The sequence below is a fragment of the Anolis sagrei genome, chromosome Y (genome assembly GCF_037176765.1).
Source record: "Anolis sagrei isolate rAnoSag1 chromosome Y, rAnoSag1.mat, whole genome shotgun sequence".
NCBI classification, from domain to species: Eukaryota; Metazoa; Chordata; class Lepidosauria; order Squamata; family Dactyloidae; genus Anolis; species Anolis sagrei.
Window position 1 is genome coordinate 80,252,960 of NC_090035.1, and position 12,969 is coordinate 80,265,928.

General features: G+C 43.8%; 1 protein-coding gene across 6 annotated transcripts in view; it reads left to right on the forward strand.

The window, feature by feature from the left end:
* The window catches only part of LOC132780806 (echinoderm microtubule-associated protein-like 2), an 89,396-nt gene that overhangs the window by 73,621 nt on the left and 2,806 nt on the right, over nt 1–12,969 (forward strand). For all 6 annotated transcript variants that reach the window (XM_067461805.1, XM_067461804.1, XM_067461806.1 and 3 more), the window contains 6 exons: nt 1,139–1,270; nt 1,390–1,457; nt 3,054–3,142; nt 3,274–3,371; nt 8,763–8,850; nt 11,593–11,688. In XM_067461805.1, the coding sequence (XP_067317906.1) occupies nt 1,139–1,270; nt 1,390–1,457; nt 3,054–3,142; nt 3,274–3,371; nt 8,763–8,850; nt 11,593–11,688 (571 nt within the window). The remainder of the gene's footprint in view (nt 1–1,138; nt 1,271–1,389; nt 1,458–3,053; nt 3,143–3,273; nt 3,372–8,762; nt 8,851–11,592; nt 11,689–12,969) is intronic.

A 12,969-nucleotide genomic window follows, 5' to 3' on the forward strand; every position in this document is an offset into this window, starting at 1 on the left:
GGGTGAGTCCAATGTTGTGATCATTGGTAGCTCTCCAAGGAGTAGATGGTCAAGGTAAGTTCATTGATAAGACCATTGGTGGCTCTCCAGGGAGTAGATGGTTAGGGTGAGTTCAGTGTTGTGATCATTGGTGGCTCAACAAGGAACCAGTTGTCAAGGTAAGTTCAATGATAAGACTATTGGTGGCTCTCCAGGGAATAGATGGTCAGGGTGAGTCCAATGTTCTGATCATTGGTGGCTCAACAAGGAACCAGTTGTCAAGGTAAGTTCAATGATAAGACCATTGGTGGCTCTCCAGGGAGTAGATGGTCAGGGTGAGTCCAATGTTGTGATCATTGGTGGCTCTCCAAGGATTAGATGGTCAAGGTAAGTTCATTGATAAGACCATTGGTGACCCTGCAAGGAATAGATGGTCAGGGTAAGTCCAATGTTGTGGTCATTGGTGGGTCAACAAAGAACTAATGGTTGAGGCAAGTTCAATGCCTTGAACATTGGTTACCCTTCAAGAAGTAGATGTTATGACCACTGGAAGTCCTGCAAGGCATGAATGGTCAACATGAGCCCAAGGGCATGACCATCAGTAGTCCTTTAAGTATTAGATGGTCAGTTTGAGTCCAATGGCATGACGATTAGTCGTCCTGCACGGAGAAGATTGTCAAGGTAAAGCCAGTGTTATGGCCACCAGTTCAGTGTTGTGACCATCAGTGGCCTTGCAAAGACTAGATGGTCAAGGTGAGTCCAATGCCTTTACCATCAGGGGCTCTCCAAGGAGTAGATGGTTGAGGTACATCCAATGTTATGACCATTGGGAATCATGCAAGGAGCCGATGGTCAGGTTGAGTCCAACGTCATAACCATCAGAGGCTCTCCAAGGAGTAGATGGTCAAACTAGGTCCAGTGTGCTGACCTTTGGTGGTCCTTCAAGGAGTTGGTGGTCAAGGCAAATCCAATGCCATGACTATTGGTCACCCTGCAAGGCTGTTAGGAATTGTGGGAGGAAGTCCAAAACACCTGGAGGACCAAACTTGTACTAGAGACTCACCAAGCTCCAGCAATATTATGACCAGGAATGGCCCTGAAAGGAGTCAATGTGATCCCAATGCCAAGTGACCATCTCTCTCCCTGTCTCCTTCCATAGGGACACACAGAGGAACTTTGGGGCCTGGCCACCCATCCCACCCTGGACCAGTTCTTGACCTGTGGGCAAGACAAGCAGGTCCACCTCTGGAGCGTGGCCACCCACCAGCCCTTGTGGAGCAAGGGGATTGAGGTGAGTGTGATAGGGGGTCATCCAGGGCTGGTGTTTGGGGGCAGTCTTGGCCTGGTGGTCCATGGGGTGGTCTATGCATGGTCTCCCATCCCCTTGATGGGTCTCCTCCTCTCCTCCAGGATGCAGCGCGCTCTGCAGGCTTCCATCCCAGTGGATCAGTGTTGGTGGTGGGCACCGTCACGGGCAGGTAATGGTCCCCCTTGACCCCTACGGAAGAGAAAGAAAGAAAGAGGGGGATAAGGGTCTCCCAGGATCCTTTCTTGAGTTGATCTTCCCAGGAAAATCAACTCAAGATCGGTCCACTTTAGTATCACCAGAAGTCGGAAACAACTTGTTCCATGTTTCTTCAAGTCTCATGCACCACCGAATTGAATGAGCACCTCCATTTTCAAAACCTCAAAACCACAAAAAGCATTTACTACCATATATAATATGTGGTGCTCTTTGTAATTTGGCCACAAAAGGTGCAGATTACAGTTGTGGGCTTTGGCACAGCAGGTTAATCTCCAGCTGCAGTAAATCTTGCCAACTGGAAGGTTGACAGTCTGAAGCCTGGGTCAGGGTGAGCTCCTGGCCTTTAGCCCAGCTTCTACCTACCTAGCAGTTTCGAAAATAGCAATGTGAGTAGATAAATAGGTACTGCTTAAAGCAAAGAGGTATTTAAGGCATCCATAAGGAAATGCCAGAAAAAATGCCAGTGATTTGATTAAGGAGGAAGTTTACAAACAAAGCTCTCCGGCAGGGAAAGTGGAGCGACAGCACCCCCTGTGGTCGGAATCGAGCACAGCCTCCAAGATGCCGAAGACTGGCAAGTGTATATATATACCTCTATGTCTTGTCAGTGTATAATGAATGTTTGCCATATATGTGTCCTTTGGGGTGAGAAGAGCAGAATATAAAACAAAAGTGTTGGAGTTATGTATTTATTTATTTATTTACAGCTTTTATATTCCGCCCTTCTCCTCACCCCGCAGGGGACTCAGGGCAGATTACAGTGTACACATATATGGCAAACATTCAATGCCATTTTTTGACATACAAACATATACAGACATACACAGAGGCTGTTGTAACTTTTTCTGGCTACCAGGGGAGCTGTCGCTTTCATCGTCCATCTGCGACGCTGATGAAGCACTTCCGCATTCCCCGCATACTTCCTGCAGGAATGCTTTGCTGGAGTCTTCTTTATGGCCTCATAAATCAGTTAATTTAGCCTCCCCACACCTTATTTTCCTACTTGACAGATGCAACTGTCTTTCGGGTTGCAAAGGTCGACAACAGGCTACACACAATTGGTGGGAAACCCACTTCAACCCGGGCTGGCTTCGAACTCATGACTTTTTTGGTTCCAAAACTTCCAGCATAGATTCATTGGGATGAATCTATGCTGCAGAACGAACCCACTTTCATCACCTTGGTTCAAGGCTATGAAATCCTGGGGGATATCGTTTGACACGGCCTTGAGCCTCCCCTGCCAAAGAAGGCGGATCCCTCACCGAACTACAAATCCCAGAATCGCATAGCATTGAGACATGGCCATTACATTAGATAATAAGTCCCTCAAAGTGGAGTTCCAGGCGCTTCGGAAGCAGCTTCCCCTTTGACTTTGGTTCAACGCTAAGATCGTCTCATCCCTTGTGGTCAGTCAGTTTGAATCCAGTGAGAGTGGGTTGAGCTCCCTCTGTCAGCTCCAGCTCCCCATGTGGGGACATAAGAGAAGCCTCCCACAAGGATGGGAAAAGGTCAAACATTAGGTAGTTCATTGTGACCTTTAAATCTTTAGATGGATGGTTCTGGACACAGAAACCCGAGATTTGGTGACAATCCACACTGATGGAGCCGAGCAAATTTCCGTCGTCAGCTTTTCTCCAGGTAGGAACTCTGGGGCGACCAGTTCAAAATGGGCAAAAAAGTGGAAATTGCAATTCGGATCCATGATGTTTTCTGCTCTCTTTGCCTTCTGGGCAACTTTTCCTTCTACCTTTTGCTCTCTTTTTTTGCAGATGGCAAATACCTGGCGTTGGGCTCCCACGATAACTTTGTCTACATCTACTTGGTTTCCGAAGGAGGAAGGAAGTACGGCCGGGTCGGCAAGTGTTCGGTGAGTGGAAAAGGTTCATTATTTCCTTTGCTTTTGGCTGTTTTTTATTTTTGCTTTCTCCTTAATTGTGGTTGCAGTATTTAGCGGGATATCAGAGAAGCTAAGGAAATCTGTTTGTGACTTACTTAGGCTGATCCCTAATCCATCTAAAACACAGACATGCGCCTTTCACCTTAAGAACAGACAAGCATCCCAAGCTCTGAGGATCACCTGGGAAGGAATCCCACGGGAGCATTGCAACACACCCAAATCCCTGGGAGTCACTTTGGACCATGCTCTGACCTACAAGAAGCACTGCCTGAACATCAAGTAAAAAGTGGGTGCTAGAAACAATATCATACGAAAGCTGACTGGCACAACCTGGGGATCACAACCAGACACAGTGAAGACATACGCCCTTGTGCACACCCAAATACCTGGGAGGAGTCACTCTGGACCGTGCTCTGACCTACAAGAAGCACTGCCTGAACATCAAACAAAAAGTGGGCGCTAGAAACAACATCATACGAAAGCTGACTGGCACAACCTGGGGATCACAACCAGACACAGTGAAGACATCTGCCCTTGCGCTGTGCTACTCTGCTGCTGAGTATGCATGCCCAGTGTGGAACACATCTCACCACACTAAAACAGTGGATGTGGCTCTTAATGAGACATGCCGCATTATCACAAGTTGTCTGCGCCCCACACCACTGGAGAAATTACACTGCTTAGCCGGTATTGCACCACCTGACATCCGCCGGGAAGTAGACCAAGGCAGAGACATCTCCAACTCATCCCCTGTTTGGGTATCAGCCAGCACGTCAACGACTTAAATCAAGACATAGTTTTCTTAGATCTACAGAGACACTCGCTGGAACACCCCAGCAAGCGAGAGTCCAAAAGTGGCAGGCCCAAACCCAGCACCTCAATTCATGGGTGATACCAGATGAGAGACTCCCCCCTGGGCACACAGAAGACTGGGCGACTTGGAAGGCGCTGAACAGACTGCGCTCTGGCACCACGAGATGCAGAGCCAGTCTTAAGAAATGGGGCTACAGGGTGGAATCCTCGGCATGCGAGTGTGGAGAAGAGCAAACCACTGACCACCTGCTGCAATGCACCCTGAGCCCTGCCACATGCACAATGGAGGACCTTCTTGCGGCAACCCCAGAGGCACTCCAAGGGGCCAGATACTGGTCAAAGGACAGTTAACCAAATACCAAATTTGCAAAATCTGTGTGTTTTTTCCCCCTTTTTCTTTTTAATCTGTGTGTTTGTTTTGCTCTGTTAGAATTGTAATACAATGGTTGCTGATGACACGATAAATAAAATTAATTAATAAATAAATAATTAGGCGATCCCTTGTAGCCCGAGGACGATGGTCCTCCAAGTCTGGTATCTTGGCGATGGGTCCGTAGGTGACTGTAGAGCCCTATTCTTGATCCACATGTTCTCCCGCAATGAGGACATCGGTTTTCAGGTGTAAGGCGTGTCAAAATAGTGTTAGTAGCCCACAGAATATCTCAGCCCCTTTTACTCCCAGTATGATAAAAACTCAAAAGATACACACGACTGTTGCTTTAAGTAGAAACAAAAATATAGTTCTATTTACAGTAGGTCAGAAACACAAAGCAAAACAAGAATTGTTCTCACCGATATATTTATTTGTCGTGTCAGAACAACCAGTCAAATTATATTACATTTCTAACAGAGCAAAGCAAACAAGCAGATTACAAAATTTGTGAGTATGAGAGTTGATTAAATGTCCTTTGACCAGTATCTGGCCACTTGGAGTGCCTCTGGTGTTGCTGCAAGGAGGTCCTCCCTTGTGCATGTGGCAGGGCTCAGGGTGCATTGCAGCAGGTGGTCAGTGCTTTGCTCCTCTCCACACTCGCATGTCGAGGATTCCACTTTGTAGCCCCATTTCTGAAGGTTGGCTCTGCATCTCGTGGTGCCAGAGCGCAGTCTGTTCAGTGCCTTCCAGGTCGCCCAGTGTGTGCCCAGGGGGGAGTCTCTCATTGGGTATCAGCCATTGGTTGAGGTTCTGGGTTTGGGCCTGCCACTTTTGGACTCTCGCTTGCTGAGGTGTTCCAGTGAGTGTCTCTGTAGATCTTACAAAACTATTTCTTGATTTAAGTCGTTGACGTGCTGGCTGATACCCAAACAGGGGATGGGCTGGAGATGTCTCTGCCTTGGTCCTTTCACTATTGGCTGCTACTTCCCGGCAGATGTCAGGTGGTGCAATACCGGCTAAGCAGTGTAATTTCTCCAGTGGTGTAGGGCACAGGCACCCTGTGATAATGCGGCATGTCTCATTAAGAGCCACATCCACTGCTTTAGTGTGATGAGATGTGTTCCACACTGGGCATGCATACTCAGCAGCAGAGTAGCACAGCGCAAGGGCAGATGTCTTCACTGTATCTGGTTGTGATCCCCAGGTTGTGCCAGTCAGCTTTCGTATGATATTGTTTCTAGCACCCACTTTTTGCTTGATGTTCAGGCAGTGCTTCTTGTAGGTAAGAGCACGGTCCAGAGTGACTCCCAGATATTTGGGTGCGCTGCAATGCTCCAGTGGGATTCCTTCCCAGGTGATCTTCAGAGCTCGGGATGCTTGTCTGTTCTTGAGATGAAAGGCACATGTCTGTGTTTTAGATGGATTAGGGATCAGTTGGTTTTCCCTGTAATAGGCAGTAAGAGCACCTAGAGCTTCAGAGAGCTTCTGTTCAACCATCTCAAAGCTCCCTGCTTGAGCAGTAATGGCACGATCATCAGCGTAGATGAAACACCGATATATAACAAGCAATATCTCCGGTGAGTCTTCTGCTTTACACGATGGTAAAATAATACAGTCTCTTTACTTAGTTATCAGTAGAATGTCCTTATCTTGCCATAAACAAGTGGTTTCCTTGGCACTCCAAACGGCTTCAGCTTCAGGACGCTGCGTAACCACTCCCAGCAACCGCCAAAGGTTTCTTCACCTCAAAACCAGCCATCAAGCTAAGCCAAATGCAGAACTCAAAGCTTGCAAACCTAGTGCTTTGCGATATGCTGGAGCAGATTACACACCCAATTAACTTGTGGCAGCTGTAACAGAAAAGGTTCTGATCCTCCCTGTTACTTAGAAAAAAGCCTGTTGTAAACCTCTAGTAGCAACAAGGCGGTCTTGGTCAGGGTTGGCTTGACGCATCTTCTTCCTCTTGGCACATTTCTCTCTTTCGCCCTCCATTCGTGCCTCTTCAAATTCTGCAGCACTGCTGGTCACACCTGACTTCCAGCTGGAGCGCTCACAGCGCAGGGCTTCCCAGTTCTCGGTGTCTGTGCCACAGTTTTTAAGGTTGGCTTTGAGCCCATCTTTCAGTCTCTTTTCCTGTCCACTGACATTCCATTTCCCATTCTTGTATTTGGAGTAGAGTAACTGCTTTGGGAGATGGTTATTTATTTTATTTGTCGTGTCAGGGCAACCAGTCCATTATATTACATTTCTAACAGAACAAAGCAAACAAACAGACAAAATACAAAATTTGTGAGTTTGGTATTCTATTAAATGTCCTTTGACCAGTCTCTTGCCCCTTGGAGTGCCTCTGGTGTTGCCGCAAGAAGGTCCTCCCTTGTGCATGTGGCAGGGCTCAGGTTGCATTGCAGCAGGTGGTCAGTGGTTTGCTCTTCTCCACACTCGCATGTCGTGGATTCCACTTTGTGGCCCCATTTCTGAAGCTTGGCTCTGCATTTTGTGGTGCCGGAGCGCAGTCTGTTCAGCGCCTTCCAAGTCGCCCCGTCTTCTGTGTGCCCAGGGGGGAGTCTCTCATTTGGTATCAGCCTGGGTTTGAGCCTGCCACTTTTGGACTCTCGCTTGCTGAGGTGTTCTTCCTCTTGGCACGTTTCTCCCTTTCGCCCTCCATTCATGCCTCTTCAAATTCTGCAGCACTGCTGGTCACAGCTGACCTCCGGTTAGAGCACTTAAGGGCCAGGGCTTCCTATTATTTATTTATTTCAGAGTTTTATATACCGACCTTCTCACCTCTTTTGAGGGACTCAGACCTGTTTCCAACCATAAAAACACATACAATCGGTAAAAACATCATAGTTCATATTACAGTAACACATTAAAACAATAAATATATCCAAAACTACAGTGGTCAATCGTCATACTAAAAAACAATTATACATCACCTTCCATCCATGTCTTAGGGTGTTGTCTCACTCATCAAAAGCCTGTCTCCATAACCACGTCTTCACCTGTTTTCTAAAAGTCAGGATAGAAGGGGCGGTTCTGATCTCCGGTGGGAGAGAGTTTCAGAGTCGCGGGGCCACCACCGAGAAGGCCCTGTCCCTCATCCCCACCAGACGCGCTAGCGAGGCCGGTGGGACCGAGAGCAGGGACTCTCCAGACGGTCTTAATAATCTTGATGGTTCGTAGGGGAGAATACGTTCGGAGAGGTAAACAGGGCCGGAGTCGTTTAGGGCTTTATAGGTTAACACCAGCACTTTGAATTGTTCCCAGTGTCTCTGCCACAGTTTTTAAGGTTGGCTTTAAGCCCATCTTCCAATCTCTTTTCCTTTCCACCAACATTACATTTCTTGAGTTGGGAGTATAGTAACTGCTTTAGAAGGCGGTGATCTCTGGGCACTCGGACAATGTGACATTCTGTCGAACGCTTCAATGCTGGTGGTCTTTGCTTCTTCCAACACGCTGGCATTTCCCCGCCTGTCTTCCCAAGAGATGACAATTTACTACAAGAGAGGAGATTCCATCTGAACATGAGGAAGAACTTCCTGAGTATGAGAGCCATTCAACAGTGGAACTCTCTGCCTGGAGTGTGGTGGAGGCTCCTTCTTTGGAAGCTTTTAAACAGAGGGTGGATGGCCATCTGTCAGGGGTGATTTGAATGCAATATTCCTGCTTCTTGGCAGAATGGGGTTGGACTGGATGGCCCATGAGGTCTCTTCCAACTCTTTGATTCTAAGATGCACATAATGCATCTTAAGGCCCAACCAGACTGATGGGCTAAGCCTTGTAATGCCACATGTGGACACCAGAGGGCAATGCTCTCTATGTATTTTTCACTTTGACTTGGATCCAGAAGATGCAGGAAAAGAGTTGCCGAAGATGCAGGAAAAAGAATTCTGTTCCTGGTTTGAAAGTGTTATTTCCTGTTTAATTGTGCAGCCCTGATTTTGAAAGTAGTTGTCCTTCTCCAGAAACTTTGTTTTTGTAACTGTCACAAACTATATTGAATTAGTTGAGACTCGATGAGATATTCATTGAAAGACTATAGCAAAATGTTCTGCAAGATGTCCTGCAAGAATCAACCTTTCTCATGTTTTTATGATAGAACTAATTAGGAAATGATATTTGTCACCCAGGAACAAAAATTGTGTTACATGGTGTAATTCTTCCACTGTTTCCAGGGTCACTCCAGTTTCATCACTCATCTGGACTGGGCTTATGACAGCAGCTGTTTGGTGACCAATTCTGGCGACTATGAAATCTTGTACTGTGAGTAAACAACAACAACAACATCGTATTGTCGAAGGCTTCCATGGCTGGAATCACTGGGTTGTTGTAGGTTTTTCGGGCTATATGGCCATGTTCTAGAAGCATTCTCTCCTGACGTTTCGCCTAAATCTATGGCAAGCATCCTCAGAGGTTGAGACCTCACAGCCTCTGAGGATGCTTGCCACAGATGCAGGTGAAACGTCAGGAGAGAATGCTTCTAGAACATGGCCATATACCCCGAAAAACCTACAACCCAACAACAGCATCGCTGGATGGAAGGGTTATGGGAGTTGTAGTCCAAAAGGGTTCCTTTCCGTATGGTCTGGAAGTCCTAGTATTTTAGGGAAAGAGACCCAATTCCCAGGACTCCGTAGCATTGAACAGTCAAAAGTGGTATTAAATCACATTAACTCTATAGTGTAGATGAGCCCTTAAGAGACTGGAGGGGAATAATAATAATAATAATAATAATAATAATAATAATAGTTGTTTGTTTATTTATTTCTGTCCTGCTTTTCTTCTGAATCAGGACTCAAAGCGACAAACAACATGTAAACAAAACATACCATATATAAAAATAAACATAATGAGCAGATCAAAACATATCTGATAAAATTATAATAAGAACACCAATAAATAATAAATAATAATAATCCAGGATATATATCTCATTTGCTGTGACATACTGTGTTTTTGTGTCAGTAAGATAATAATAATAATAATAATAATAATAATAATAATCCAGGATATATATCTCTTTTGCTGTGACATGCTGTGTTTCTGTGTCAGTAAAATAATAATAATAATAATAATAATAATAATAATAATAATAATAATTGTATTGCTTACTTGCCTCTCTTGAATTGCAATTCAAAGCCTCAAACAACATGTAAACAAAACATCCTATACATAAAAATAAACATAGTCAGCAGATCAAAACATACCTGATAAAATTATAACAACAACAATAACCCAGCATATATATCTTGTTTGCTATGACATGCTGTGTTTCTCCGTCTGTAAAATAATAATAATAATAATAATAATAATAATAATAATAACTTTATTACTTACTCGCTTCTCCTGAATCGGAACTCAAAGCCTCAAACAACATGTAAACAAAACATACCATACGTAAAAATAAACATAATCAACAGATCAAAATATATCTGATAAAATTATAATAAGAACAACAATAAATAATAATAATAATAATAATAATAATAATAATAATAATCTAGGATATATAACTCATTTGCTGTGACATGCTGTGTTTTTGTGTCAGAATAATAATAATAATAATAATAATAATTTTATTACTTACTCGCTTCCCCTGAATCAGAACTCAAAGGGGCAAACAACATGTAAACAAAACACAACATACATAAAAATAAATGCAATCAACAGATCAAAATATATCTGATAAAATTATAACAACAACAATAACCCAGCATATATATCTTGTTTGCTATGACATGCTGTGTTTCTGTGTCAGTAAAATAATAATAATAATAACAACAACAATAATAATAATAATAATTATATTACTTACTTGCCTCTCCTGAATCAGAACTCAAAGGGGCAAACAACATGTAAACAAAACATACCATACATAAAAATAAACATAATCAACAAATCAAAACATATCTGATAAAATTACAACAACAACAACAATAACCCAGCATATATATCTCATTTGCTGTGACATGCTGTTTTTTTGTTTCAGTAAAATATTATTATTATTATTATTATTATTATTTACTCGCCTCTCCTCAGTCGAAACTCAAAGCCTCAAACAACATGTAAACAAAGCATCCCATACATAAAATAAACATAATCAACAGATCAAAACATATCTGATAAAATTATAATAAGAACAACAACAACAACAATAACCCAGCATATATATCTCGTTTGCTGTGACATACTGTGTTTTTGTGTCAGTAAGATAATAATAATAATAATAATAATAATAATAATAATAATAATAATAATTTTATTACTTACTCGCCTCTCCTGAATTGGAACTCAAACCCACAAACAATATGTAAACAAAACATACTATACATAAAAATAAACGTAGTCAACAGATCAAAACATATCTGATAAAATTATAATAAGAACAACAATAATAAATAATAATAATCCAGGATATATATCTCATTTGCTGTGACATACTGTGTTTTTGTGTTAGTAAAGTAATAATAATAATATTTATTATTATTATTATTATTATTATTATTACTATTATTATCCAGCATATATATCTCATTTGCTGTGACATACTGTGTTTTTGAGTTAGTAAAGTAACACTTACTTTTTATCACTTACTCGCCTCTCATAGCTTGAATCAGGTTGTAGAATAATACTTCTGGGAACATGGATGTGAAACCGTCGACATTGCATTCATTCATAAAGAGAAGCCGCTCTGCACATTCCTATCAATGGAATCGCATTAGCCTTTTCGGCTGCAGCTAACGGTGATGGCTTTCTTTTGGAAGCCAACCTTGGGAGGACTGAGACATTCCTAGAGAGAAAGTGTCAATCAAGTAAGGAAATCAACAAAAGCCAGGTGTATAGCCTACTGCCCTTGGGAATTGGATGGCGGTCGCCCATCCAATTCCTAACCAGGGCTGACCCTGCTTAGCATTCAAGATCAAATAGAACTGGATATCTTTGGGGTACCTGCTCACTATTAATGCACATTTTCTCTCTTTTTTGAATCTCCCCTTTGCCTAACAGGGGACCCTTCTACCTGCCGGCAGATCACCAGCGCCGAAGCCGTTCGCAACATGGAGTGGGCAACTGCCACTTGTGTCTTAGGCTTTGGGGTCTTTGGTGAGTCTCTTATGGCACAGAGTCTGGATGGCCATCTGTCAGGAGGGCTTTGACTGTGTCTTCCTACACAGAAGAAAGGGGTTGGACTGGATGGCTTTTAGGGATCCCTTCCAACTCCATTGCTAGGGATTTCGGGTGGAATCTTCTTCTCTGGAAGTTTAAACATGGCAGCTGGATTGCCATCTTTCGGGAAAGCTTGGATTGTATCTTCCTGTGTGGAAGAAGGGATTGGACTAGATGGCCTTTAGGGGTCCCATTCAACTCCAGTGAAATATTAACAACCTGAGATTCCAATACTTTCATTCTCTGGAGGTTTTTCAGTGGCAGCTGGATGGCCATCTGCCAGGAGGGCTTTGATGGTGTTGTTCTACATGGAAGAAAGGAGTTGGACTGGATGGCCTTTAGGAGTACCTTCCAACTCCACTGCTAGGGATTTCTGGTGGATTCTTCTTCTCTGGAGGTTCAAAAATGGCAGCTGGATGGCCATCTGTCGGGAAAACTTGGATTGTGTCTTCCTGCGTGGAAGAAGGGTTTGGACTGGATGGCCTTTAGGGGTCCAATTCGACTCCAATGAAATACTAACAACCTGAGAATCCAATACTTCCCTTCTCTGGAAGTTTTTTAATGGTGGCTGGATGGCTATCTGTTGGGAAAGCTTGGATTGTGTCTTCCTGTGTGGAAGAAGGGGTTGGCCTGGATGGCCTTTAGGGTTCCTATTCAACTCCAGTGAAATATTGACTTCCTGGATTTCAATATTTTCCTTTTCTGGAGGTTTTTCAGTGGCAGCTGGATGGCCATCTGCCAGGAGGGCTTTGATGGTGTTGTTCTACATGGAAGAAAGGAGTTGGACTGGATGGCCTTTAGGAGTACCTTCCAACTCCACTGCTAGGGATTTCAGGTGGAGTCTTCTTTTCTGGAGGGTTAAAAATGGCAGCTGGATGGCCATCTGTTGGGAAAGCTTAGATTGTGTCTTCTTGCGTGGAAGAAGGGTTTGGACTGGATGGCCTTTAGGGGTCCCATTCAATTCCAGTGAAGTATTTAGAACCTGAAATTGCAATACTTTCCTTCTCTGGAGGCTTTTTAATGGCGGCTGGATGCCCATCTGTCGGGAGGGCTTTGATTGGGCCTCCCCGACTGGATGGGAGTCCATTCAAGGACTCTCAGATTCCATGATTCGAACCATGCTGGCTCCTGTTTTCCGATGTCTCTCTTGCTTTCCAAGGTAATAATTACCTCCCGAAGCTCTTATCACAAACCCAACGTTTTGTCAACATTCACAAA